The sequence below is a fragment of the Aplidium turbinatum genome, chromosome 13 (assembly GCF_918807975.1).
Source record: "Aplidium turbinatum chromosome 13, kaAplTurb1.1, whole genome shotgun sequence".
Lineage (NCBI taxonomy): Eukaryota > Metazoa > Chordata > Ascidiacea > Aplousobranchia > Polyclinidae > Aplidium > Aplidium turbinatum.
In genome coordinates, this window is record NC_137484.1 from 2,981,423 (window position 1) to 3,005,834 (window position 24,412).

General features: G+C 38.3%; 1 protein-coding gene across 4 annotated transcripts; it reads left to right on the top strand.

Moving 5' to 3' along the window:
* Window positions 1–12,431: 12,431 nt before the first annotated feature.
* LOC145782157 (vacuolar fusion protein MON1 homolog A-like) lies at window positions 12,432–24,412 on the top strand. 4 transcript variants are annotated; one of them, XM_082593916.1, is made up of 11 exons: window positions 12,432–12,471; window positions 12,871–12,944; window positions 16,830–17,086; window positions 17,354–17,447; window positions 17,613–17,727; window positions 18,750–18,921; window positions 21,055–21,189; window positions 21,647–21,790; window positions 22,117–22,243; window positions 22,657–22,812; window positions 23,380–24,412. In XM_082593916.1, the coding sequence occupies exons 3-11, from the start codon at window positions 16,899–16,901 to the stop codon at window positions 23,518–23,520; spliced, it is 1,272 nt and encodes a 423-aa protein (XP_082450042.1). In that variant the 5' UTR covers window positions 12,432–12,471; window positions 12,871–12,944; window positions 16,830–16,898; the 3' UTR covers window positions 23,521–24,412. The 4 variants fall into 4 exon arrangements, with proteins under 4 accessions (XP_082450042.1, XP_082450040.1, XP_082450041.1 ...); XM_082593914.1 differs by lacking the exon at window positions 12,432–12,471 and having other exon boundaries at window positions 12,690–12,944; XM_082593915.1 differs by lacking the exons at window positions 12,432–12,471; window positions 21,055–21,189 and having other exon boundaries at window positions 12,690–12,944.

Sequence of the window (24,412 nt, forward strand, 5' to 3'; positions counted from 1 at the left end):
CAACTGCCTCCACCAAATGTGTTGTAGCTTTCTCATTTCTGCTCGGGTTTTAACAATTTTACTATCGTTGGAAAGCACGATACTGGCATTATGCTTCATCTACCCGAATGGATTAATTGCCAATCTAAAGTAGGCATTATATTTATGTAGCGTTAACTTAAACTTTACTATTTTGTACCAATTCTCCGCAATTCATTTTTTACAATAAAAATACCAAACCAACACAAATTAAAAGAGTATGTCTTGGTTTATTCATATGTTAACTTTCACATTTATATCTAATCCACAAAACGAGCAATCGTTGTTCAAACGTAACCGCTCGACGAAGCTTTTTTCCAATGCATTTTTTAAGGCGATTCGATCGTGGTTCAGTATGAGCCGTCCACAGTTTGCTGTGATCGATGAATACTGCCTCCACCAAATATGCTGTAGCTTTCTCATTTCTGCTCGGATTTTAACAATTTTACCATCGTTGGAAAGCACAATACTATATCTATCCGAATTATTTCGTTGCAAGTTTAAAGTATGCATTATATTGATCTAGCGCTAACTTAAACTTTACTATTTTGTACCAATTCTCAGCAATTCAATTTTTACAATAAAAATATCAAACCAACACAAATTAAAAGAGTATGTCTTGGTTTATTCATATGTTAACTTTCACATTTATATCTAATCCACAAAACGAGCAATCGTTGTTCAAACGTAACCGCTCGACGAAGCTTTTTTCCAATGCATTTTTCAAGGCGATTCGATCGTGGTTCAGTATAAGCCGCCCACAGTTTGCAGTGATCGATGAATACTGCCTCCACCAAATGTGTTGTAGCTTTCTCATTTCTGCTCGGGTTTTAACAATTTTACTATCGTTGGAAAGCACGATACTGGCATTATGCTTCATCTACCCGAATGGATTAATTGCCAATCTAAAGTAGGCATTATATTTATGTAGCGTTAACTTAAACTTTACTATTTTGTACCAATTCTCAGCAATTCATTTTTTACAATAAAAATACCAAACCAACACAAATTAAAAGAGTATGTCTTGGTTTATTCATATGTTAACTTTCACATTTATATCTAATCCACAAAACGAGCAATCGTTGTTCAAACGTAACCGCTCGACGAAGCTTTTTTCCAATGCATTTTTCAAGGCGATTCGATCGTGGTTCAGTATGAGCCGCCCACAGTTTGCAGTGATCGATGATTACTGCCAGTGGCGTAGCCAAGGGGGGGGGTTTTGGGAGTTACAACCCCCCCCTTTGGCACGCGTGTGACGTCACGATATTGAGAATGATGCTTTTAGTCTAAAAAAAAATTGCCTAATTTTAAACAAAATTGCATTAAAAGAGCGAGTTTTGCCAATACCAAACATTCAAACATCTCAGCCAGGAATTACCAACAAGAAAACACAGAGACTTAGCTTTATTTCCGAAAAATGCCGAAGAAAACATGATCTTATCCTTTTGCTATGCTACCAGGCAGCACCATTTTACAGGAATATTCGTACCCACATTTTTGTTGAAAATGCTCTCAGAATGCACCAAATTCAAAATAATTTTTCAAAATTTTCTGGGGGAGGCCCCCCAGACCCCCCGCCGCTGGGTGGTCAAAACCCCCCCCTTTCAAAATTCCTGGCTACGCTACTGATTACTGCCTCCACCAAATGTGTTGTAGCTTTCTCATTTCTGCTCGGGTTTTAACAATTTTACTATCGTTGGAAAGCACGATACTGGCATTATGCTTCATCTACCCGAATGGATTAATTGCCAATCTAAAGTAGGCATTATACTTATGTAGCGTTAACTTAAACTTTACTATTTTGTACCAATTCTCCGCAATTCATTTTTTACAATAAAAATACCAAACCAACACAAATTAAAAGAGTATGTCTTGGTTTATTCATATGTTAACCTTCGCCACATTTATATCTAATCCACAAAACGAGCAATCGTTGTTCAAACGTAACCGCTCGACGAAGCTTTTTTCCAATGCATTTTTTAAGGCGATTCGATCGTGGTTCAGTATGAGCCGTCCACAGTTTGCTGTGATCGATGAATACTGCCTCCACCAAATATGCTGTAGCTTTCTCATTTCTGCTCGGACTTTAACAATTTTACCATCGTTGGAAAGCACAATACTATATCTATCCGAATTATTTCGTTGCAAGTTTAAAGTATGCATTATATTGATCTAGCGCTAACTTAAACTTTACTATTTTGTACCAATTCTCAGCAATTCAATTTTTACAATAAAAATACCAAACCATCACAAACTAAAAGAGTATGTCTTGCTTTGTTACCCTAACAACTTTCACGTTTATATGTTATCTACAAAACGAGAAATCGTTGTTCAAACGTATCCGCTCGACGAAGCTTTTTTCCAATGCATTTTTCAAGGCGATTCGATCGTGGTTCAGTATGAGCCGCCCACAGTTTGATGTGATCGATGAATACTGCCTCCACCAAATATGCTGTAGCTTTCTCATTTCTGCTCGGATTTTAACAATTTTACTATCGTTGGAAAGCACAATACTATATCTATCCGAATTATTTCGTTGCAAGTTTAAAGTATGCATTGTATTGATCTAGCGCTAACTTAAACTTTACTATTTTGTACCAATTCTCAGCAATTCAATTTTTACAATAAAAATACCAAACCAACACAAATTAAAAGAGTATGAAAGAAGTAGAATGGGTTGACTTTGGTCCAGTTTTGAGACACCGCTTACTTTAATTTTGCAATGGTTCTGGGAGTCTTAGATATTGGCTATTGGCAAAACTCGCTCTTTTAATGCAGTTTTGTTTAAAATAAGGCAAGCTTTGTTTTAGAGACATAGAAACTGAAAGCATTATTCTCAATCTCGTGACGTCACACGCGTGCCAAAGGGAGGGTTGTAACCCTCACTCCCCCCCCCCCCCCTTGGCTACGCCACTGTGTTGTACATTGCAGGTAGGTCATCTATGCCAGTGGTTCTTAGCCGGGAGTCCGTGGACCCCAAGGGGTCTTAGAGCGATTTCGTAGGGTGCGTGAAAGTTTCCGAGTTTGCAGCATGATTGATAAATTACGAAATTTAAAAGTAGGATGTGCTTTATTTGTGTATTACCGTGATTCTCAAACTGTAGCCTACCTCGCGACGTTCTGGTGCGTCGTTTGAAATTTCAAACGACATCGTAAGAAGGTTTGGTTTCCTGACTATTCAAAAGCTTTTTTTAGGGCTACCAAAACAGCCCATTTTAGGGTTACTCAACAATGCAAAGAGTAGTCCATGTTGTGCGAATTTTACACTTAAAAACGACAAAGCTTTCACAGCCATAACAGAGAATTTGTTTCGTTTGTTTGGATAGGTATGCTATAGGCTACTCTCTAAACAATTCTGAGGAGAGAGAGCTTAAACTTGAATTGTGTTGCGTGTACTTTGAAGTGAAGAAGTTACCAAAACGGCTAGCGTCTTGCTCTTGCTCTAGCTGTGAGAAATATCAGTTTGTCCCATTATGACATTTATACTGTAACACTTTTGTCTTGAACGCGTTGCGACAACATAGCCCACTGTACAGACAATGACACATCACAGATGCAACACAACAAAAGCCGAGACATATAATCAGTACATTGACAAGGAGGTATATTTTTTGGACTCGGACCCGAGATGATTTGAGGGTCCCGCAACCCTTCCGAGAGGTCCGGGAAATTGAAGAAACTAAGTCATATATTTATACAAAGTGCGTTTTTGTTAGAAGTGCCTTGATTAGGGGCCCGCGAATCTCATGGGTACCGAGCAGGTGCTCCGAGAGGGGGAGGGAAGTCGGGCAACTTTCTTCCCTAGCAAAGCACTGTAAAGAAAAAACGAGTAGTTTTTCGTTTATTTAAGTTTGAAGGTGTCCCTTTTTGCCACAAAAACAATAGTGTACCAACTTAAAAAATTAACAAATTTTTGGATGAAATAGGCAGTTCCAAACATTTTTCGATCATGGATAGATGCTACTTCAGATGTTTCTCATCAAGAACAAATCATTCCGTAAAATGCTAAAACCTCAATTGCTAAGGTAACAGGGATCAGTTGTCAGTAGATGTTACAGAAAATATATTTCGCACTTATTCAGTGCATCGTCAGTTCTGATAAAGGGCAGTTAAAACCTACAAGTAATGTTTTAAACAACGGTTAGGTTTTAAACAACGTGCAACGTGCATAGGTTTTAAACAACATTACAGTGACGCAATAATGCCAAAACATGAGCGTAAAAAATTGAAAAAGCATAAACGTAAATATTAAAAAAATGCTGAATGAAAACTAAACCAAGCCGGCAGTAAAGTAAATTACGTATCAAATATAAAATATAAACTAGAATTGATAAAAGAGCGATGAGCAAAGCCTGCAAATGTAGCGTTGTGACAAATTACGGCAAAGAAATTAAAGTATATGCGGAACACGGCAGTCAGATAAACAAACTAAGTACAGCGATAAAAAATTAAATGGAGCGTCTTGGAAAACACAAAATGTAGCGTTGTGGAAAAAAGAGTAGGCAAAGACGGCAGTGAATAATAAGGCAGTAAAATATTGAAAAAATACCAAAAATGTAGTGGAGCGTCAAAAAATTAAACTTGTGGCAGAATTAATTTTTGGATATTTATTTTGGCATGTATCCTATGTATCCATTTATCTTCACAAGCATCTAGATTATCAATATTGGGTTGTTCAACAAATGTGACATTGTAGCATTGGGAAAGTTGTGGTTCAGTACTTAGATCATGAAATACAGCAAAATGTTTTAATAACGCAGCCCTGTCATTATTAGAAGAAAAATCGAAAGTGTTCCAAGTTGCACGATGGCCTGACCAGCGAACCGAAAATTTATTAACCGTTTGTCCAACATATTGTTCATGGCAAAGTAAACATGTTGCTACATAAATTCCATAATTGCTGCAATTGAGTTCCTGTTTTAACTTAAAAAGTCTTTGCGGAGTGCTCAATGTCGTTGTACGTGAAACCATTGACAAACGATGATGACCATGGTTACCACACAACGCACAGCGACCACAAGGGGCAGAATAACCTCTTTGTAGAACAGAAGATTGGATTTTTTTTGATAGATCTTTGTAGTTTGTAACATAATTTCCAATTGTTTTTGGCCTTGTGTATGTGACCATGACATCAGGTTTAAGTTCCTTTTCTTTTTCACTCATTTTTAATAGAGCTGGGAAAGCAGTAGCCCACACAGTCTTGCTGTTTTTCTTTTGAGGTTTTGGTGGCCAACATTTCAGTGACACATTATTGCGTCACTGTAATGTTGTTTAAAACATTACTTGTAGGTTTTAACTGCCCTTTATCAGAACTGACGATGCACTGAATAAGTGCGAAATATATTTTCTGTAACATCTACTGACAACTGATCCCTGTTACCTTAGCAATTGAGGTTTTAGCTTTCTAGATATGGAACAGGGATCGTTTCAGAATAAGACTAGGTCAGAAAGCGAGGCAGACTCCGACGCAGCTCAGCATCAGCCAAGAGCAGTTAGCTATTCCGTAAAATGGGTTGACATTGGCCATCAGGGGTGACTTTGTACCAAACAAAAAAAAGGTTACTGGTTAACTTGAGCAACTTAAAATATTTCTGCAATATTTTGGTCATTTGCATAGGTTTGTAAATATCCTCTTTTGTGTGTTTTCAGAATTTTTAAGAAAAATGTGAATTCAGTTGTTCACTCTGGAGGATCCAATATGGCCGCCAAATAACACCAAAAAATAACTTTGCAAACTTTTACCTGGCACGCCAGTGTCTGACCATACTGGGTATGCCAAGCATTGACAGAAAGTAGGTCTTAGCTCTAGGTTCAGTATTAATTATGTAATTTGGCTGCTGGGCATTTGCTTCTTTCACCTAGGTGGCTATATAGTCACCCCTTGACATGTAGAAAATATGGTGTGACTTTGGCCACTTTTGTATGATGTTAATCCACTTTTTATCGTTTAATGCAGAATATTAGCTGTGTTAGTGATCCATTTTCTTCAATTTTGGCTTGATGGAGTGCAGATTAATATTTCAAAAATTGACATACCTATAGGAAATACAAACGGAAACCAGGTGCCATGTCATATATTAGTGGTACATTTTCGTTCGATTAACTTGATATTTGATACGTAATCACGAGTGCTGATTGTTGAAAGTATTTTAAAAACTCTGAAAGAGGCCAGTGACACCCCTTTTTGAGGTTGGCAATGAGCATGTCTTGAAAAAAGATTACTGCTTATAGTTTTTTTAAAACACTGGAGTGAAAACCACTTATAGTTTTTTTTTTTTAAACTCTACGCATGGACCAAATGACTTCAAACTTGATAACATGTAAGGGCTCTTGATAGCCCTCAAAATGGGTAAATTAAAGTTTTCTCCCAGAACCATTGTAAAATTAAAGTAAGCGGTGTCTCATAAGTGGACCAAAGTCACTCCATTCTACTTCTCGTATTAAGATAGGCGATGTTAAACTGCTTCAAGACGTAAAATTTGATGCTGTTAAGACTACTGATTTCTGCATCATTAAAAGGTTTCTATTGTTCAATCTTGAAAAGTGGTGCTGCTGCGTTTGGCTAAATGTGTAGCCTACTATTTTTGCTTGACCAACTGAATCTTGACTTCAAAAACTGCGTAGGCCAAGCACATTGATCCAACATGTCTGGAATAATTAAAAATGTTCAAGCAAGATTCAATTAAAGGGAATTAGTAAACACTTTTTGCCTATTGTCCGCTTATGGATATCATTGCTTAAGTCTGTTTGGAGTTCATGGTGTTGTCCAAATGTCATATCACTTTTGGAGTAATTGATGTTTTAATAATAAAGATTAAATTAGCGTTAGATCAATGTACTGTACACCTGTATACCTTGTACTGTATATACAATGTACTGTATACCTTGGACATGCAACCAATTGATTCGGGAAGATGCAGTATCGTGCTTTCCAACGTCAGTAAAATTGTCAAAAAAGCTTCATCGAGCGGCTACGTTTGAACAACGATTTCTCGTTTTGTAGATAATATATAAACGTGAAAGTTGTTAGGTTAATAAAGCAAGACATACTCTTTTAGTTTGTGTTGGTTTGGTATTTTTATTGTGAAAATTGAATTGCTGAGAATTGGTACAAAATAGTAAAGTTTAAGTTAGCGCTAGATCAATATAATGCATACTTTAAACTTGTAACTAACTAAATCAGATAGATGCAGTATCGTGCTTTCCAACGATGGTAAAATTTTTTAAATTCGCGCAGAAATGAGAAAGCTACAACACATTTGGTGGAGACAGTATTCATCGATCACTGCAAACTGTGGGCGGCTTATACTGAACCACGATCGAATCGCCTTGAAAAATGCATTGGAAAAAAGCTTCGTCGAGCGGTTACGTTTGAACAACGATTGCTCGTTTTGTGGATTAGATATAAATGTGAAAGTTAACACATAAATAAACCAAGACATACTCTTTTAATTTGTGTTGGTTTGATATTTTTATTGTAAAAAATGAATTGCTGAGAATTGGTACAAAATAGTAAAGTTTAAGTTAGCGCTAGATCAATATAATGCATACTTTAAACTTGTAACTAATTAAATCGGATAGATGCAGTATCGTGCTTTCCAACGATAGTAAAATTGTTAAAATCTGAGCAGAAATGAGAAAGCTACAGCATATTTGGTGGAGGCAGTATTCATCGATCACAGCAAACTGTGGGCGGCTTATACTGAACCACGATCGAATCGCCTTGAAAAATGCATTGGAAAAAAGCTTCGTCGAGCGGTTACGTTTGAACAACGATTTCTTGTTTTGTAGATAACATATAAACGTGAAAGTTGTTAGGGTAATAAAGCAAGACATACTCTTTTAATTTGTGTTGGTTTGGTATTTTTATTGTAAAAATTGAATTGCGGAGAATTGGTACAAAATAGTAAAGTTTAAGTTAGCGCTAGATCAATATAATGCCTACTTTAAACTTGTAACTAATTAATTCGGATAGATGCAGTATCGTGCTTTCCAACGATGGTAAAATTGTTAAAGTCCGAGCAGAAATAAGAAAGCTACAGCATATTTGGTGGAGGCAGTATTCATCGATCACAGCAAACTGTGGGCGGCTCATACTGAACCACGATCGAATCGCCTTGAAAAATGCATTGGAAAAAAGCTTCGTCGAGCGGTTACGTTTGAACAACGATTTCTCGTTTTGTAGATAACATATAAACGTGAAAGTTGTTAGGTTAATAAAGCAAGACACACTCTTTTAATTTGTGATGGTTTGGTATTTTTATTGTAAAAATTGAATTGCTGAGAATTGGTACAAAATAGTAAAGTTTAAGTTAGCGCTAGGTCAATATAATCCATACTTTAAACTTGCAACTAATTAAATCGGATAGATGCAGTATCGTGCTTTCCAACGATAGTAAAATTTCTCAAATCCGCGCAGAAATGAGAAAGCTACAAAACACTTGGTGGAGGCAGTATTCATCGATCACTGCAAACTGTGGGCGGCTTATACTGAACCACGATCGAATCGCCTTGAAAATGCATTGGAAAAAAGCTTTGTCGAGCGGTTACGTTTGAACAACGATTGCTCGTTTTGTGGATTAGATATAAATGTGAAAGTTAACATATGAATAAACCAAGACATACTTTTTTAATTTGTGTTGGTTTGGTATTTTTATTGTAAAAATTGAATTGCTGAAAATTGGTACAAAATAGTAAAGTTTAAGTTAGCGCTACATAAATGTAATGCATACTTTAGACTGGCAATTAATCCATTCGGGTAGATGAGGCATCATGCTTTCCAACGATAGGAAAATTGTTAAAATCCGAGCAGAAATGAGAAAGCTAGGAGGCACTATTCACTACAAATATTTAAAAATCAATAGCCTTTCCGGTTTTGGTTCTATTCCGCGTTTTTGCACCCTTCCTAAAAGTAGTTGCGTTTTTTTGCATGACGTCACACATTTTCATGACGTCACTAACCAATGCGGCCGATGCTTAACCAGCACCCAATTTTTTATGTCTTTTCAAATATGAGTAATAATTATAAAGTTAGAGTTTTTTTAATTTGTTGGAATTTGAGAATTTCTCTGGGTAATTTTCGTTCGTCATAAGAGGATGTGACCGTGTTTGCCGAACGGAACAACGCATTACATTTTTGCTCTCAACAAGTTAGTTTGGTGGCTGTAAAAAGTTATATATTATACCGTACACCGTACTTTAAAAAAAATGGTTTCATCAATCTCAAGTTTACTTTTAGGCAGTGTTTTTTCGGAATGGCCCGTTTTGTTGAGTCCGATTCGGTGAGTCCGATCTCTTAACGGGGGATTTTTTCAATTTTTTTTTAAAATTATCGGGTACCATAGCCTAATTATCATTGCCGTTTTAGGGTTAGGGGTTAGAGGTTAGGAACTCACCAAATCAGACTCACTGAATCGAACTCACCGAATAGTAGCAGACCCGTGTTTTTTAGCTGGCAGTTTGGTTTGAAGTACGGTAAAATATAGGCAGTGGCTATTTGACCGGCGCCGGTCTTTGAATCTAAAACACTATTTGACCGTCATTACGTCATTGTCCAGTCACTTTTTTTCTTTTTCTCTTTCAAAGCAAAAGATGAGAAGCGCGCATATAAGTTCTGAATCCAACCATTTTATTCAACTCGTTATGTGGCGCGTCTGGTACGTCGCCGCTTCCTGTTCTAGAGGGACTGAGTTCGATACTACCCAGAAGCGTTCCTTTTTTTAACTAAATTTTGACCCAAAGTGCATTTTGTTGAGAGCAAAAATGTATTGCTTCGTTCGGCAAACACGGTCACATCAATCAATCATTTTATTTTTCGTCATTAACGCGTCCGGGACGAAAAAGATACTAACTACAAAAATCGATACATATAGACCTCCCAGCACGTTAATGAACGGGAAGACGTGGCAAAACCTTGAAAAGTTTAAAACGTGCCTGAATTGAAAAATTATGTAGGCTATATACCGTATCAGTAGTTAGCACGGCCACAATCGGAAAATTACCCAGAGAAATTCTCAAATTCCAACAAATTAAAAAAACTCTAACTTTATTACATTTGAAAAGACATAAAAAATGATTAAAAACTGACTAAAAAATGCACTTCGTGTCAAAATTTAGTTAAAAAAAAATAAATAAAAAAAAAGAACGCTTCCGGGTAGTATCGAACTCAGTCCCTCTAGAGTCGGAGGCGGCGACGTATCGCATGCGCCACGTTACGAGTTGAGTGAGATGGTTGGATTTAGAACTTATATGCGCTTCTCGTCTTTTGCTTTGAAAGAGAAAAAGAAAAAAGTGACTGTATAATGACGTCATGACCGGTCAAATAGTGTTTCAGATTCAAAGACCGGCGCCGGTTAAATAGCCACTGCCTAAAATATATGCTTCTGGGTAGTATCTAACTCATACCCTTGGGGATACCAGCCCGAGAAACATCGTACGCGCCGCTGATTCAGTTTAATAAAACTGTTCAATTTCTAACTTGTTGAGAGCAAAAATGTAATGCGTCGTTCCGTTCGGCAAACATGGTCACATCCTCTTATGACAAACGGAAAATTACCCAGAGAAATTCTCAAATTTCAACAAATTAAAAAACTCTAACTTTAATACTCATATTTGAAAAGACATAAAAAATTGGGCTGTAGGCTACTGAAATTAAAAATTGACCACAAAAATGCAGCAGTCTAACGATTGAGTTACTTCGGGTCAAAATAGTTTTAAAAAAAAGAACGCTTTCGGGTAGTATCGAACTAATTCGCTCTGGAACACCAGCCCGATGAGCGAGGACCTGGGGTTTTTTTTTCGGTCATTTATCGGTCATTGACCGATTTTTTAGCAAAATGTCCGAAAAAAATATAGTCAATTCGGTCAAAATGTCCGAAAAAATACGTACGCGCTCAAATCGATTTCAGTGATTGCAAAGAAGCTTCTTGCGCCACTGTATGATTTCTTGTCAATCGGAAATACAAGACGTAGACTTAGTGTTTAAACGTTGATCCAATGTCTTATTATATGTGATAACGCAAATACAGAAGTCAGTCTTCGAAATTAGCGTGGGCAATCGGCACTTGCCGAGGTGATTGCCGACGCAGATGCGTAAATGGCGCATTAGCGTTGGCAATAAAAATGCTGAGGCCACAGGAGCGCTTGTAAGGACCAAAAGATTACAAAAAAAAAAATTTTTCTTGGACTACACCAGACTCTTACTATTGCTGGATGTTTTATTTAGGTTACTTCCTACTTCGCCGGCGCTTAGACACGTGCCCAGCTGAGAGAATTGAATCTTTCATAAAAATATCATTCTATTTGCATTGATTCAACGATGGTAGACGTCAAATTAGTCTAAGCATCTACTCCTTATCGCGCCTCGCGACTTTGTGTTGCTCGCAGTATCTCAATTGTGCCGAAATTATGTTAGTGTAAACGTAAATCGAGGCAATCTTTTCGCAGGAAGCTATTAATTTGTTACTGGTACCTGGTTGAGCAATTAACGTTATTTTATGATAATTCAACGCCACTAGATGTCGAATTAATATAAAACAAACGTAAATTTCTTATTGGGTATTGTTGTTACGCAATATAACCCGCCAGGAAAATTAAATCAATTTGTGTTGCCTCGAACATTAAATCAACCCAAAATTAACTTACTTTCCCCCCGTCAGTTATATAACGTTTATTACTTAACAGCGTGCGTATCGCGTTGCTCGCTTTATCGCTAGTTTTTGGTATTATTACATCACAACAAATCAAACAGTGCGGTTGTGATAGACTACTCTAGTATATATATATTTTGCTTTTCGCTTTACATGTTTTGGTACAATTTTTTCGTAATAAACGTTTACATGCAATTGCCGAGGCAATTTCAACTTTTGTCGTTTGACCTTGACAATGTTTTTGCAAAAATAAAAATATGTTAATTTCGAAGACTGAAACTAACGTTTGTCTGTTCTAACTTTTCTCAGATAAAACACGACAACGTTTCTTAGCGAAACTTAATGTTGTAGCTAGTCAGGAAGTGCAAATTTTCGTTTGTATCAGCTACTTCAAAGGAAATATTTTCATCAGAAAAAATGACCGAAATAAATAAAAAATGACCGAATTTTTTCAAGTCATTTCGGACAAATGACCGAAAAGTCTCAGCAAAAAAAAAAACCCAGGCGAGGACTATCGTGTCACGTGCCACTGACCAAGTTGAATATGATTGTCAAATTTAGAACTAATTATATATATGGACTTTTTTCTTTTCTTCTCGTCTTTTACTTTGAAAGAAAAAAAGTGCACGTATAGTGACGTCATGACCGGTCAAATAGTGTTTCAGATTCAAAGACCGGAGCCGGTCAAATAGCCACTGCCTATAATTCTCACCTCCTCCTGGGCATGATGTGAAACTGCATTCTTGTGTATTTGAAGGAAATATGGCAGCCTAAACAAGGGTATTAAAATGAAAAAAAAGTGCTGGTTAGTTTATGCATTTCTTGTTTTGTTTATAGGTTTTGTTGAAAAAAGTATATTGATACATAGGGCTGTTGTATGTTTGAGTTATCAAGGATATGTGTAAATCCTATCCTAAATCAATGTCTTGGGCTACGTCTACTGCAATCAATTCCAACATTTTTTTATTCTTTGCCACAGTCTGTGACGTTTGCACCTGTGCTGTAGGCGTGAATTTACTTTGTCAACTTGTGCAGTGTGCATACTCATTATCATATACTTAATTTGATCAAAGCAAGACTTGGTTTAGTGCTGGTAGGGATGTGGTGGGCTGTGTTGTGATGGAAGGAGGCAGCAGTAGTGAAGGTGATGATTCTTTCTTGCTTGACTTGTCTTCTAACAATCTTGCCTCGGTTGGTGGTTTAGATTTATTAAAAGTTGAAGATTCTTCTGAAACCCCATGGGATGCTTCTACCCAACAGGAGGATACATTGCAACAGGTGTGAATTCACAAAAACTGTTTTTTTTTAAGTATTTGATAAAAAATTGTTTTGTATATGTATTGTATACCGGTTACTTTTGAGGGTCTGCTACTATTCGATGAGTCCGATTCGGAGAGTTCCCTATTCGGAGACAGCCTTTTTCGGAGATTCCCTATTCGGAGATTTTTTGAAATTTTTTTTGAAAATTATCGGGAACCGTAGCCTAATTATCATTGCTGCTTTTACATCGTTTTAACGTCGCTAAACGTTCAAATCTTGCAAAAAAAAGTAGAAATAAAATGTTTGAACAATTAAATGAAAATTCGTCATGTCAGTTCAGTTGAATTGTTTTCATTTGTGACCATCATATCAAAAACAATACACGTCAACATAGCAAAGATATTTAAAATATGAAGTGAGCATTCTGTTGCTCCGGTTTTCTTTGGTAAAGTTATGAATATGGAACGTACCATATCACTAGGGTCTTTCCGGTGTCATAAATATGATTTAAGATCTCAGTGGTTAAGTCTAAACCCCGCTCATCTAAAGCTTCGAGAATTTCAACTATAAAAGAAACGATATTGTGGAATAAAATACAAAATTCTCTACTGTAAATAAACAGAAGGCGTCGTTGGATTTAGAATTTTGTAATAGTTGAGGATTCTAATATATTCTAAGTTTGCATGCAGAAGGTGACGCAGGATACATGCCAATTTTTTCTGAGCAAACATTAATAGTTCAAAAATAAATTTAATTCGCTTTTTAGTCTTAAGATCTCAATGGTTAGGTCTAAACCCCACTCATCTAAAGCTTCGACTATTTTTTTCTGCACGATTTCAACGTTTAGTGACGTTAAAACGATGTAAAAGCGGCAATGATAATTAGGCTACAATACCGACAAATTTTCATTTAATTGTTCAAACATTTTATTTCTTTTTTTCTGTGGGAATGTGTTACAAAAAATATTATTATATTTTTGTGTGGTGCTGATATTTCAGTCGAAACTGGGTAACTTTGGACAAGGTTTACAGAACTTTTCCATGTGTTTTCCCAAGTGTTGTTTTCCCGGGTTATTTATGTGAAGGTTATTTATGCAAAAAATGCTATAGAAGTGCTTTTAAAAATCGGGTTATTTATACAAAATGTGTTTTCCCAGGTTATATATATACAGTAATACATAGTGTGGTACGTAGTAAAATAGTGAATGACAGCAAGATTATAATGGCAAGGACATATAAAAGGAAGCCAGGTTCGAGAAAGTACCAGGATTACACAGAGGAAGGTCTGGAAAAGGCTGTTGAAAGTGTTAAAAGGAAGAAAATGTCATTGAGAGAAAGTTCAAAATTCCCAAATCAACAATAAGTAGTAGTTATTAAGTACCGGTAATAAAGTGAAAGATATACATACAAATAAACCAGGAAGGCAAGCGGTGTTTACCATCGAAGAGGAAAAGGAAATAGTGGAGCATTTAATAACATGTAGTGTGTGGGGACAACCCTTTTCACCACTAGAAGTGCGCATGTTAGTTAAACGAACACTCGATATGGAGGGCTGTCACAAACCAAGGTTTGAAGATAATTCACCGGGCTACGATTGGTATGCTCTCTTCATGAAGAGGCATTCTGAATTGAAGGTTTACAACACGCCAAACATAAAGTCACAACGAGCCGCGGTAGATTGTGAGTTGATGAAGAAATATTTTGAGAACTTGAAAGGAACGATCGAAGGATTTAATCCAGCATGTATCATCAACTACGATGAAACAAACTTTGTTGACGATCCTGGGAAGAAGAAGTTCGTGCATAAACGTGGGACAAAATATCCTGAAAACATATGCAACTATTCGCGTGGAGCCATATCCATAATGTTTGCAGCTGCGGCTGATGACACTGTTTTACCGCCATATACAGTCTACAAGGCGGAGCGACCGTGGGATCTTTGGACTATGAACGGGCCATCCAATGCTCGGTATGGAACTTCCAAGAGTGGGTGGTTTGATTCGCATAGTTTTACAGAGTGGTTTGAAACTATTCTTCTCCCATACTGCAAAAAGCAAAATGGACGATGTGTCGTTATTGGAGACAACTTGTCTAGTCACTTGTCCCTTGACGTAACAAAGTTGTGCAACCAGAATGACATCCAGTTCTGCTTTCTTCCTCCAAATAGTACAAATCGTACTCAACCGCTGGATGTCACCTTTTTTCGACCTGTAAAGGGAAAGTGGAGAGATGTTTTACGAATTTACAAAGAAAAATCAAGGAGCAAACTGGTTCAAAAATCTGAATTTCCCATGTTGTTGAAGCAGCTACTTACAGCGGTTGGAATGGACAACAACAACAATGTAGTTCAAGGATTTAAAACATGTGGTATTGTTCCTTTTAATCCAGAAGTTGTATTATATTGAAGAAAATGCCAGACTACGAAACCACTAAAACTACACCCACCTCTGTCAGTAATGCTGTTCTCGAACACCTTTCGCAAGTGAGAGCAGGAAAGAAGGCTCAAAATCCACGCAAGAGGAAGTTGAATATTGAACCTGGAAAATCTGTATCTTTCGAAGACCTGCAGGAAATGAAGGCAGGAACAAAGGGGCAAGACTAACAAATAAAGAAGAAACGAAGGAAAAGTAAGCGAGTGCCCTCAGAATGTTCAGAAAGTGAAGAGGAAAAAGAAACAGTGATCATACATAATGACACTTCGGATGATGAGGATGAAGTAAATAAAATTGAGAAAATCAAAGTTGGAGATATCGTAGAAGTCACGCAAGGAAAATATGCCAACTACGTCGCTAAAGTTTTGGGAAGATCCTTAAGTGGAGAATGGGAAATTCATTACTACAAGAAAATTTATGAGGCTGGCAGTACAAGAAATCAGCAACGTCATCAACTTCGCCCACATGATTATGATTCAAGAGATGAAAGTGAACTGCAAGTAAAGATCAATGTTTACTATAATGATGAAAAAATGTATTTGCTTGACTGATCTAATGCCCCATCGTATCGACAAAAGTCCAATTTCTTTTTTTATGTTTGTGTTCTTTGTTCATTGAATTCAATAACTACAATGGTGTATCACCATGTGTTTGTATGTGTCTAATTTATGTGTCTAATTAGACTAAGTAAGTCTAATTATTACACTGCTTACATTTGATTTATATTGCAAAAGAAGGTCCCATTTTGGATTGCTTTATTACCCTATCTACTGCATAGTGCATATATAACAAACAAACTGTTCAGTTTCCAACACGTTTTGTTCCCACAAACCTCACTAAAATACATAACACCCTGCTCAATTATTCTTGTAACATTTACATAATTTTCAGTCGTCCTACTTTACCCCTAGGTGGGCTTAACATTGATCATAATATCTGTTTGCTATGCTTTATAATGCAAACTTGTGATCGGTCCAAAGTTACCCCACAGCTGGGGTAACTTTGGACAGTCAGAAATTAAAAAAAATAAACAAACTCATTAATTGCTTCAGTTTATTTTTCAAGCCACATGAGATACCTTCTTAACATTTAAACACATAATTGCTTGGAAAACCCACATTACATTGAAAAAAATACCAGTTATGCCCAAAAATTGTCCAAAGTAACTCCTGTTGACGGTATATCAAGACAAGATTGTATACTTTAGCAGTGGTTGCGATATTTATTTGATCAATCAAAAAGTCAATCTTGAAAACTTAACATTGTGCTTGTTTTTTGTTTGTTGAACAAAGAAACTTCTATTGAAAAGAAGATGGATGCTCATTTTAAACCCATTTCAAGAAAACGAATCAAGTTGAGAAATACTCGATATTTGTGTTAGAGTTTTAATTGATAAAAGTTTATATCACTGATACTTTTGACAATTTTCGTTTTTAGCGCAAGTTTAATTATTAAAATTAATATTTTCACAGCCAGAAGGAAGTCTTACTTCTGAATCAGCGCATGATATTCAACAGCGCCAACGACAAATAACAGTATTGATGTCTGAAGATGAGGATTCCGAGTACATCCACTCTTCAACATGGCGTGAGCAGCAACATATCTTTGTGCTGACGGAAGCTGGTAAACCGGTTTACTCTCGCCATGGAAGTGAAGATAAATTGTCCTCCATTATGGGAGTGATGTTAGCAATTGTCTCCTGTGTGCAGGATCGCAATGACATCATAAGGTTTGCATTGTTGCTATAAGATTTTTGCTTAATGTAAATTATACCAGCATACCATGAAAGGTTTGCTGTTGGATTTTGCGTGAAATTTTGTGTCCATCATCATCGGATTTAATTTTTGTTGAAATGAGAAAATGTAAATACTGTGATTGTCAAAAATAGAATGTGAATTTTTTCAATTGGCAAGCCAATATTTATCTATGTTTATGTGATGAGTGATTTAATGTAGTAAGTAATTTAGCTGTAAGTATAATATGATTCTTGTTGCAGAAGCATCGTGGCTGCAGATCACAAGTTTGTATTTTTAATTCGAATTCCCCTCATTCTTGTGGCAGTGTGCTCTACTTCAAAAACTATTAACCAAGTATGTACTTTTCTAATCAATGTCAGTTTACATACTTTCGTGCTTAAATTCATTCTTATTATAAAAACTTTGTTCCATGTTGCAATAACGTGCTAAACAATTTGCTTACTCTGCAACATATTATGATTATTGATATATGATAATATATATACATTTATTATTCAGGTGAAATTACATCTAGGATACATCTATGATGCAATTCTGAGCAACGTCCCATTAAGCCGATTGAACAAAATTTATGCTTCACAGAAGAATTTTGATTTACGGCGACTTCTAACAGGTAGAGTGGGATTTATATCTACCATGCAATAGATTGAGTTTCGCATGGACCTGCCTAGTCAAGTTTGAAGACAACATCCAGTTTGAGACTCTTCAATCAAAGCTCAAATTAAAAGACATCAGTGAAGTACTTCAATTAGGCAGACTGAGATGGCTTGGTCACGTTGAGCGCAGCCTAAGTTGGATCTCACAGGTCAGATGTGTCGACATCGCAGCACAGCGGGGTCAAGGTAGGCCAAAACTTTCTTGGGAAGAACTTGTAAAACGTGGCCTTGTAGCCCTGAACATGGACTCTGCCAACCAATAAATCGCGAGGTGTGGAGGGGAAGACTTCGTTCTCGACAGACAGACAGGCCACACCCTCGACATGAGGATTAATTCATGGCCTGTATAATCAAAATTGGTTGATGATGATGATTTAGCAGCATAGTGAAGTATATCTACCATCTACGACCTACGTCATGTATAAATTAGAAATGTTTGATTGGTGTTTAAACAAGATTCGATTTTCATTTCATTTGTGCAAGCACTAATGAGAGAAATTTGGTTCGCACAACAAGGATGGCAAGTGTTTGTCGTCACCAAGTGTTCAAAACTGTACATGACATGTCTGGCATATCTCAAGAAGGTTGAATGCTATTTGCTACAGAATGGTAACAGTAGTGCAAATTTTTAAACACGATTTTCTCAAAACTACAATAATTGGTAGTTGATTCTCCACTACGACTTTTGGACCTTTATCGTTGGTATTTGAAGTTAAATCTCGTACTTTAAAGTTGATGCTCATTGCTTGAATGTTCCAACAGCTGATTCTGTTGGTTCGGTCAGTATTTGATTCCATAATGGATGTCCTTCTGGGACGCCGACCGTAGAGAAATAAAAGTCTGGGTTGGTTTTTAATTATATTAATTGGTGGAAAGACTAAAACGAGCAGTCATCGCTTTTTCGTCTAACTACCTATTTCCTGATACATAAAAATAACACTTTTAAATTCAACATACTAAAGTGGGGAAGTATTGACAGGCACTGATAAATTTTTGGATCAGTTATGCGACTCAATGGATTCCGACCCTCAGTACTTACTTGGAGCTGTGAAGCCTATTCCTATGAACTCGAGCGTGCGGGATGTGATTGGTCAGGCACTGCAGCAAGCCAAAACAGAGGACCTTGTGTTTGCAATATTAATTTGCTCAGGGTAAGATCTTTCAGCTATTGTGGATAGCCTGTGGTAATAGACTAATGTAATTCTCTTTAAATCAAAAGTCGATCTGATTTTAGACCTTGTGTAAGTGGAGCGGTATATCTATTAGAGTTGTCAAATTATCAGATATATACTTTTTAATATTTGCTATTCATCAAGAGATGGTATGAATATGGCTAGAATAGTAGTAATGTAGCTAGACAATTTAAGCGCTGACAATTATTAACGGCCATAGATGAAGTAGGCCACCATGAAAGGTTGTCGATGCCAGTGCTACTCAAACTTTTTAATACGGCGTACCGGTAGAGGTCTTTTCATTCAGCGTACCGGCAGAGGTCTTTTCATATGGCGTACCGGTAGAGGTCTTTTCATTCAGCGTACCGGCAGAGGTCTTTTCATACGGCGTACCGGCAGAGGTCTTTTCATTCAGCGTACCGGCAGAGGTCTTTTCATACGGCGTACCGGTAGAGGTCTTTTCATTCAGCGTACCGGCAGAGGTCTTTTCATACGGCGTACCGGTAGAGGTCTTTTCATTCAGCGTACCGGCAGAGGTCTTTTCATACGGCGTACCGGCAGAGGTCTTTTCGTTCAGCGTACCGGCAGAGGTCTTTTCATACGGCGTACCGGTAGAGGTCTTTTCATTCAGCGTACCGGCAGAGGTCTTTTCATACGGCGTACCGGCAGAGGTCTTTTCATTCAGCGTACCGGCAGAGGTCTTTTCATACGGCGTACCGGTAGAGGTCTTTTCATTCAGCGTACCGGCAGAGGTCTTTTCATTCAGCGTACCGGCAGAGGTCTTTTCATTCAGCGTACCGGCAGAGGTCTTTTCATTCAGCGTACCGGCAGAGGTCTTTTCATTCAGCGTACCGGCAGAGGTCTTTTCATTCAGCGTACCGGCAGAGGTCTTTTCATTCAGCGTACCGGCAGAGGTCTTTTCATTCAGCGTACCGGCAGAGGTCTTTTCATTCAGCGTACCGGCAGAGGTCTTTTCATTCAGCGTACTGGCAGAGGTCTTTTCATACGGCGTACCGGTAGAGGTCTTTTCATTCAGCGTACCGGCAGAGGTCTTTTCATTCAGCGTACCGGCAGAGGTCTTTTCATTCAGCGTACCGGTAGAGGTCTTTTCATTCAGCGTACCGGTAGAGGTCTTTTCATTCAGCGTACCGGTAGAGGTCTTTTCATTCAGCGTACCGGCAGAGGTCTTTTCATTCAGCGTACCGGCAGAGGTCTTTTCATTCAGCGTACCGGTAGAGGTCTTTTCATTCAGCGTACCGGTAGAGGTCTTTTCATTCAGCGTACCGGCAGAGGTCTTTTCATTCAGCGTACCGGCAGAGGTCTTTTCATTCAGCGTACCGGCAGAGGTCTTTTCATTCAGCGTACCGGCAGAGGTCTTTTCATACGGCGTACCGGTAGAGGTCTTTTCATTCAGCGTACCGGCAGAGGTCTTTTCATTCGGCGTACCGGCAGAGGTCTTTTCATTCGGCGTACAGGTCACACGTTTCAAACGAAAACAAACTGACACTAACAAAGCGAATTTTGGTTTACAAGTCTACAATGCAAAATTCACTGTTTTTCATCAACATTTTACTGATAGTCCATCTTTTACAATCCTTAGCACTACTTCATAGGATGATAAGGATTAGATATTTATATGATTGTGTGTGTACATCTGTGTTTATGAAACTTTTAACTCGTTTATTTCTTTTAATTTTTTAATATATTTTGTTTTAAAACTCAAGTATTTTGTTTCGTTATGCGTTCGAAGCGAAAAAGAATTTCAAATCGTAAAAAGACATGGGTAACCTCAACAAATGACGTTCAAAACGTGAAATGTTTCTCGCGTCGCTCGAAGCGGACACGCGCTCATTTGCTTTTTAAAAGAGTTAGATCACGAATCGCCACAGGAAGGCGCTTGCTGAAAGATACTCAGATCACAAACGTAACACAACAGGATGCAGCGAAGAAACATGTAATTACCTCTTCCCATTTTGTTATAATAGACGTCAAATTATATGGGCACTTGTTAGGATGGAATTAAACGCTTTAAATGTCGCGAGGTATATCACAAATCGTTATGAATCTTCAAATGAAGAGTTCCACATAAAATAAAACTTTTTCGTCCTCCAGCAAAGTTGTGACCATCAGCCGGATGAAGCAACGCCACCTCCCCACCAGTGACCTGCAGTTGCTCCTCAATCTCGTCACCACTTCATCTACCTCCTTCCTTGCCGGGGAGAGTTGGTTACCAATATGCCTCCCCAGGTTGGTCTTGAGACGACTTGCACAAGTTGATTCGTACGATTTCGATGACGTTTCGTATGATTTCGACAGAGTGAACATATAATTAATGTGGAGGTTGCAATGTGTTCCTGGCGCTAAGTCTCGTGATAAATCTGCGGCATAAGTGAAAGCAATTGATGTAATTGTAATCATCATGGCCGATCTGAAGATGCATTAGGGGGACACATTACTCAACTAAGTAATTATTAATACAACAACTATCTTCTGCCGGAGTCGAACCCACATTGCTTGACATGCTCAGCTTCATGTGTCGTGATATACATGGTTACTTTCGGCTTGACTGGGGATGGCTGAGATCGAAATGTCACTGAACTGGATTGAGCGGAAATAAGTTGATTCGTATTGCAAGGCATGCAACTTCACAAATCAATGCATTCATTTGTATTGATTTGTTGCGTCATATTTCTCACTTGTTCAGCTTCAATCCATCCGGGTACCTACACGGCCACATCTCTTACTTAGACGAAAGCCTGCGAACTTGTCTCGTTCTCTTATCCGCTGACAAGGATTCCTTCTTCACCCTCTGTGAATGCAAGAAGAAGGTTCTGGCTAAGCTCAACAGGTTAGTACCAACCCCTGTTTTGGGAAGCGTAAAGAATATTCGATTTTCTGCTGGTGCGTTTAGTCGTTTACGTCATCAGATGAAGTTTATTATAAAACAATCTCGATTAAGGCGTCAGTATGCTATAACATCTTTGCTGAAAAGGATGTTTTTACGAGAACCTTCCAAAGAAAATCGTACCATTTCAAAAGCATGCTGCTACCTTCTAAACACGAATGTGGTAACGCAATGCATCTACAATGTTCCTAGGGACGTCAACCGACACAAGGCCCATATTTGCTTCCCGCGCTCTTCCACTAACAGATTTTCTTTTCATTGTAACGCAGGCATAACTGCCTCGAAGCACTGCGAGCGGCAAGCACGAAAATAGAGTACAGCGTCGACAAGATAAACATTCCCGGAGTTCGACACTTCCTCTACAAGACAACGAATGCTTCCCGCACCCCATACGAGGTAGGGACAAGCTAACTTCATAAGCTCTGACCGAACAAAGGGCCACCGAACTAAATCGCTTCTGAAGCTTGTGACTTTTTGTTGCCGAGGTAACCGATGGTAGATCAGCGGAAGTGTAGAACTGCTGGTCCTGTCGTCCACCCAAACATCAACATATACCCCAGTCCATTCAAGCTTGCTACTGTACGCGAACTCCACCGCGGTGGAATTGCTATTATCTTCTCAGAGTGAGAGCATCAGTTAGTTGTAGAAGTAGACTCGGTACTTAACATGGCAACATTATTTACGCCCTGGTTGTCGATAGTGATATGCTCAAAGTGATCATTCAAGCTCGAGCTAAAAGGATTTAAACTTTTCAAGGAAGTCGACTTTTTTATCTTCGCCAACTTCCCAACTGTATGCTTTCCTTGCAGTATACCAGTCCACTAATGACCGCCCCTTTCCACACCCCTGTCCAGCAGCAGCGGTTGTTCGACATCTACCAGCACCTGCATGGAAAGATCCATAATCCTTCGGCGCCATTAAAGCTTCATTATTCCGTGTCCGATCGTGAGACCATGCTGGCTTGGGTGAGTAGTGGCAGCCACTTCACATCGATACTCGCTCGAATTTACTTTCAAGCTATCCAACCGTGACCAAATGTTCTCATGGGGCCCACAAGATTTTGTTAAATTTAAAAACAAATCTACATTTCATGAAGAAGTGTGATAGTGGTGTTCGATTAAAGAGGACAGTGGGAAACCACACTTCTTGCGAGAGGCCACCACTTCCCTTGTTATGACTTTGACAAATGAACTGAGAAGCGTTGCATTCTGCATTCGTTAAAAAGAATTTAAAATTTTTAAAACGGCCGGAATTTCGTCCCCACTGCATTTCTAGTTCATTATCTACAATAGTTTTAGATCATCCACTAAACGGGTTTTGTATCTGCTGCTTGTGTGAACTTGCGTGCTTTTAAACACGGTTTTAGTCTCTTGGGAGTCCATGGATGAAAGTAGTCTTGTGATCCACTGGTCAAACGAGGTAGAAAGCTCTGCTTTTTGGTAAAAGTATAATGGACCAGCAAATCAATGAGCGGCTACTTGCACTGCTTGTGTTTAACCTGGGAGTTGTTAAACGAAATTTCGTTCATTCAGGTTGCAGCTGGTTTTGAGATCTACGTCGTGTTCGATCCATTGGTTGCCAAGAAACAAGCCATAGCAACCGTTGATAAGTTATTGAACTGGATAAAGCGACGAGAGGATTACATCTTCATGACGAAAACCTTCGTGTTTTAGGACGCTCCGCACTAACCTGCTTCCTCCAGTGTTTTTATGACTTAGTTGTTTTATTCAAACGTACTGTTTGTTGCTTACATTCAACGAAATGTGCTGTGGCGAAGCATATGTTTACCTGAGATTGTAGTAATCCACTAAATGCAGCATTATGAACCGTGATTTTACCAAACAGTATTTCTCTGATGCAACTATGACGCTCCTGTGTGATTAGTTCTACCGATCTTGAAAGTGTGGCACAACTGCCTTGCAATATTTACGTGTTGACAGTTCGGATTATTTCTTTGTGTTTGTAAGCGATTTTTGTGTAACTTCCCTTTATTTAAAGCTGCTCATTTTCCCGATAATAGTAACCACTGACTATGCAATGACTCCAGCCCAAGCAATATTTCCTTGATGCCTTGAGACTATGACGGTCCTTTGATTGAATGTCCGCCCCGATGGCTCAGTTGGTTAGCTACCAGGAATAACCTACCACGACTACTAGGAATAACCTATCAAGGCCTTGTCAGTCCAAGAATAAAGATTCAAAACCGATCTTTTTTCTTTAGCTGCTAGAGAGCTTAATCCTGACAGTTTTGCATACTTGCACAGCTTTGAACCACTGACGCAGGGCCGGTCAATTATTCCATCCATTAGATGCCACTGAATGGAGCGCACACCCCGATAGTCGAACCAGCGCCCCTTGATTTTCGTTCACGAAGTCACGCGCTAACTCAACTGAGCGGATCTGTTTGGTTTTGCAACACAGCTATGTTATCCGAAGTGCAATATTTATGTGTTGACACGTTTGTGGTGTGAAATAATTATGGCTGTTTGTTCACTGAAGCAACTTTTTCAAATCTGAAGTTGCTTGTTTTTAAACGTTTTGTAGCAAAATTATACTAGATTGGCT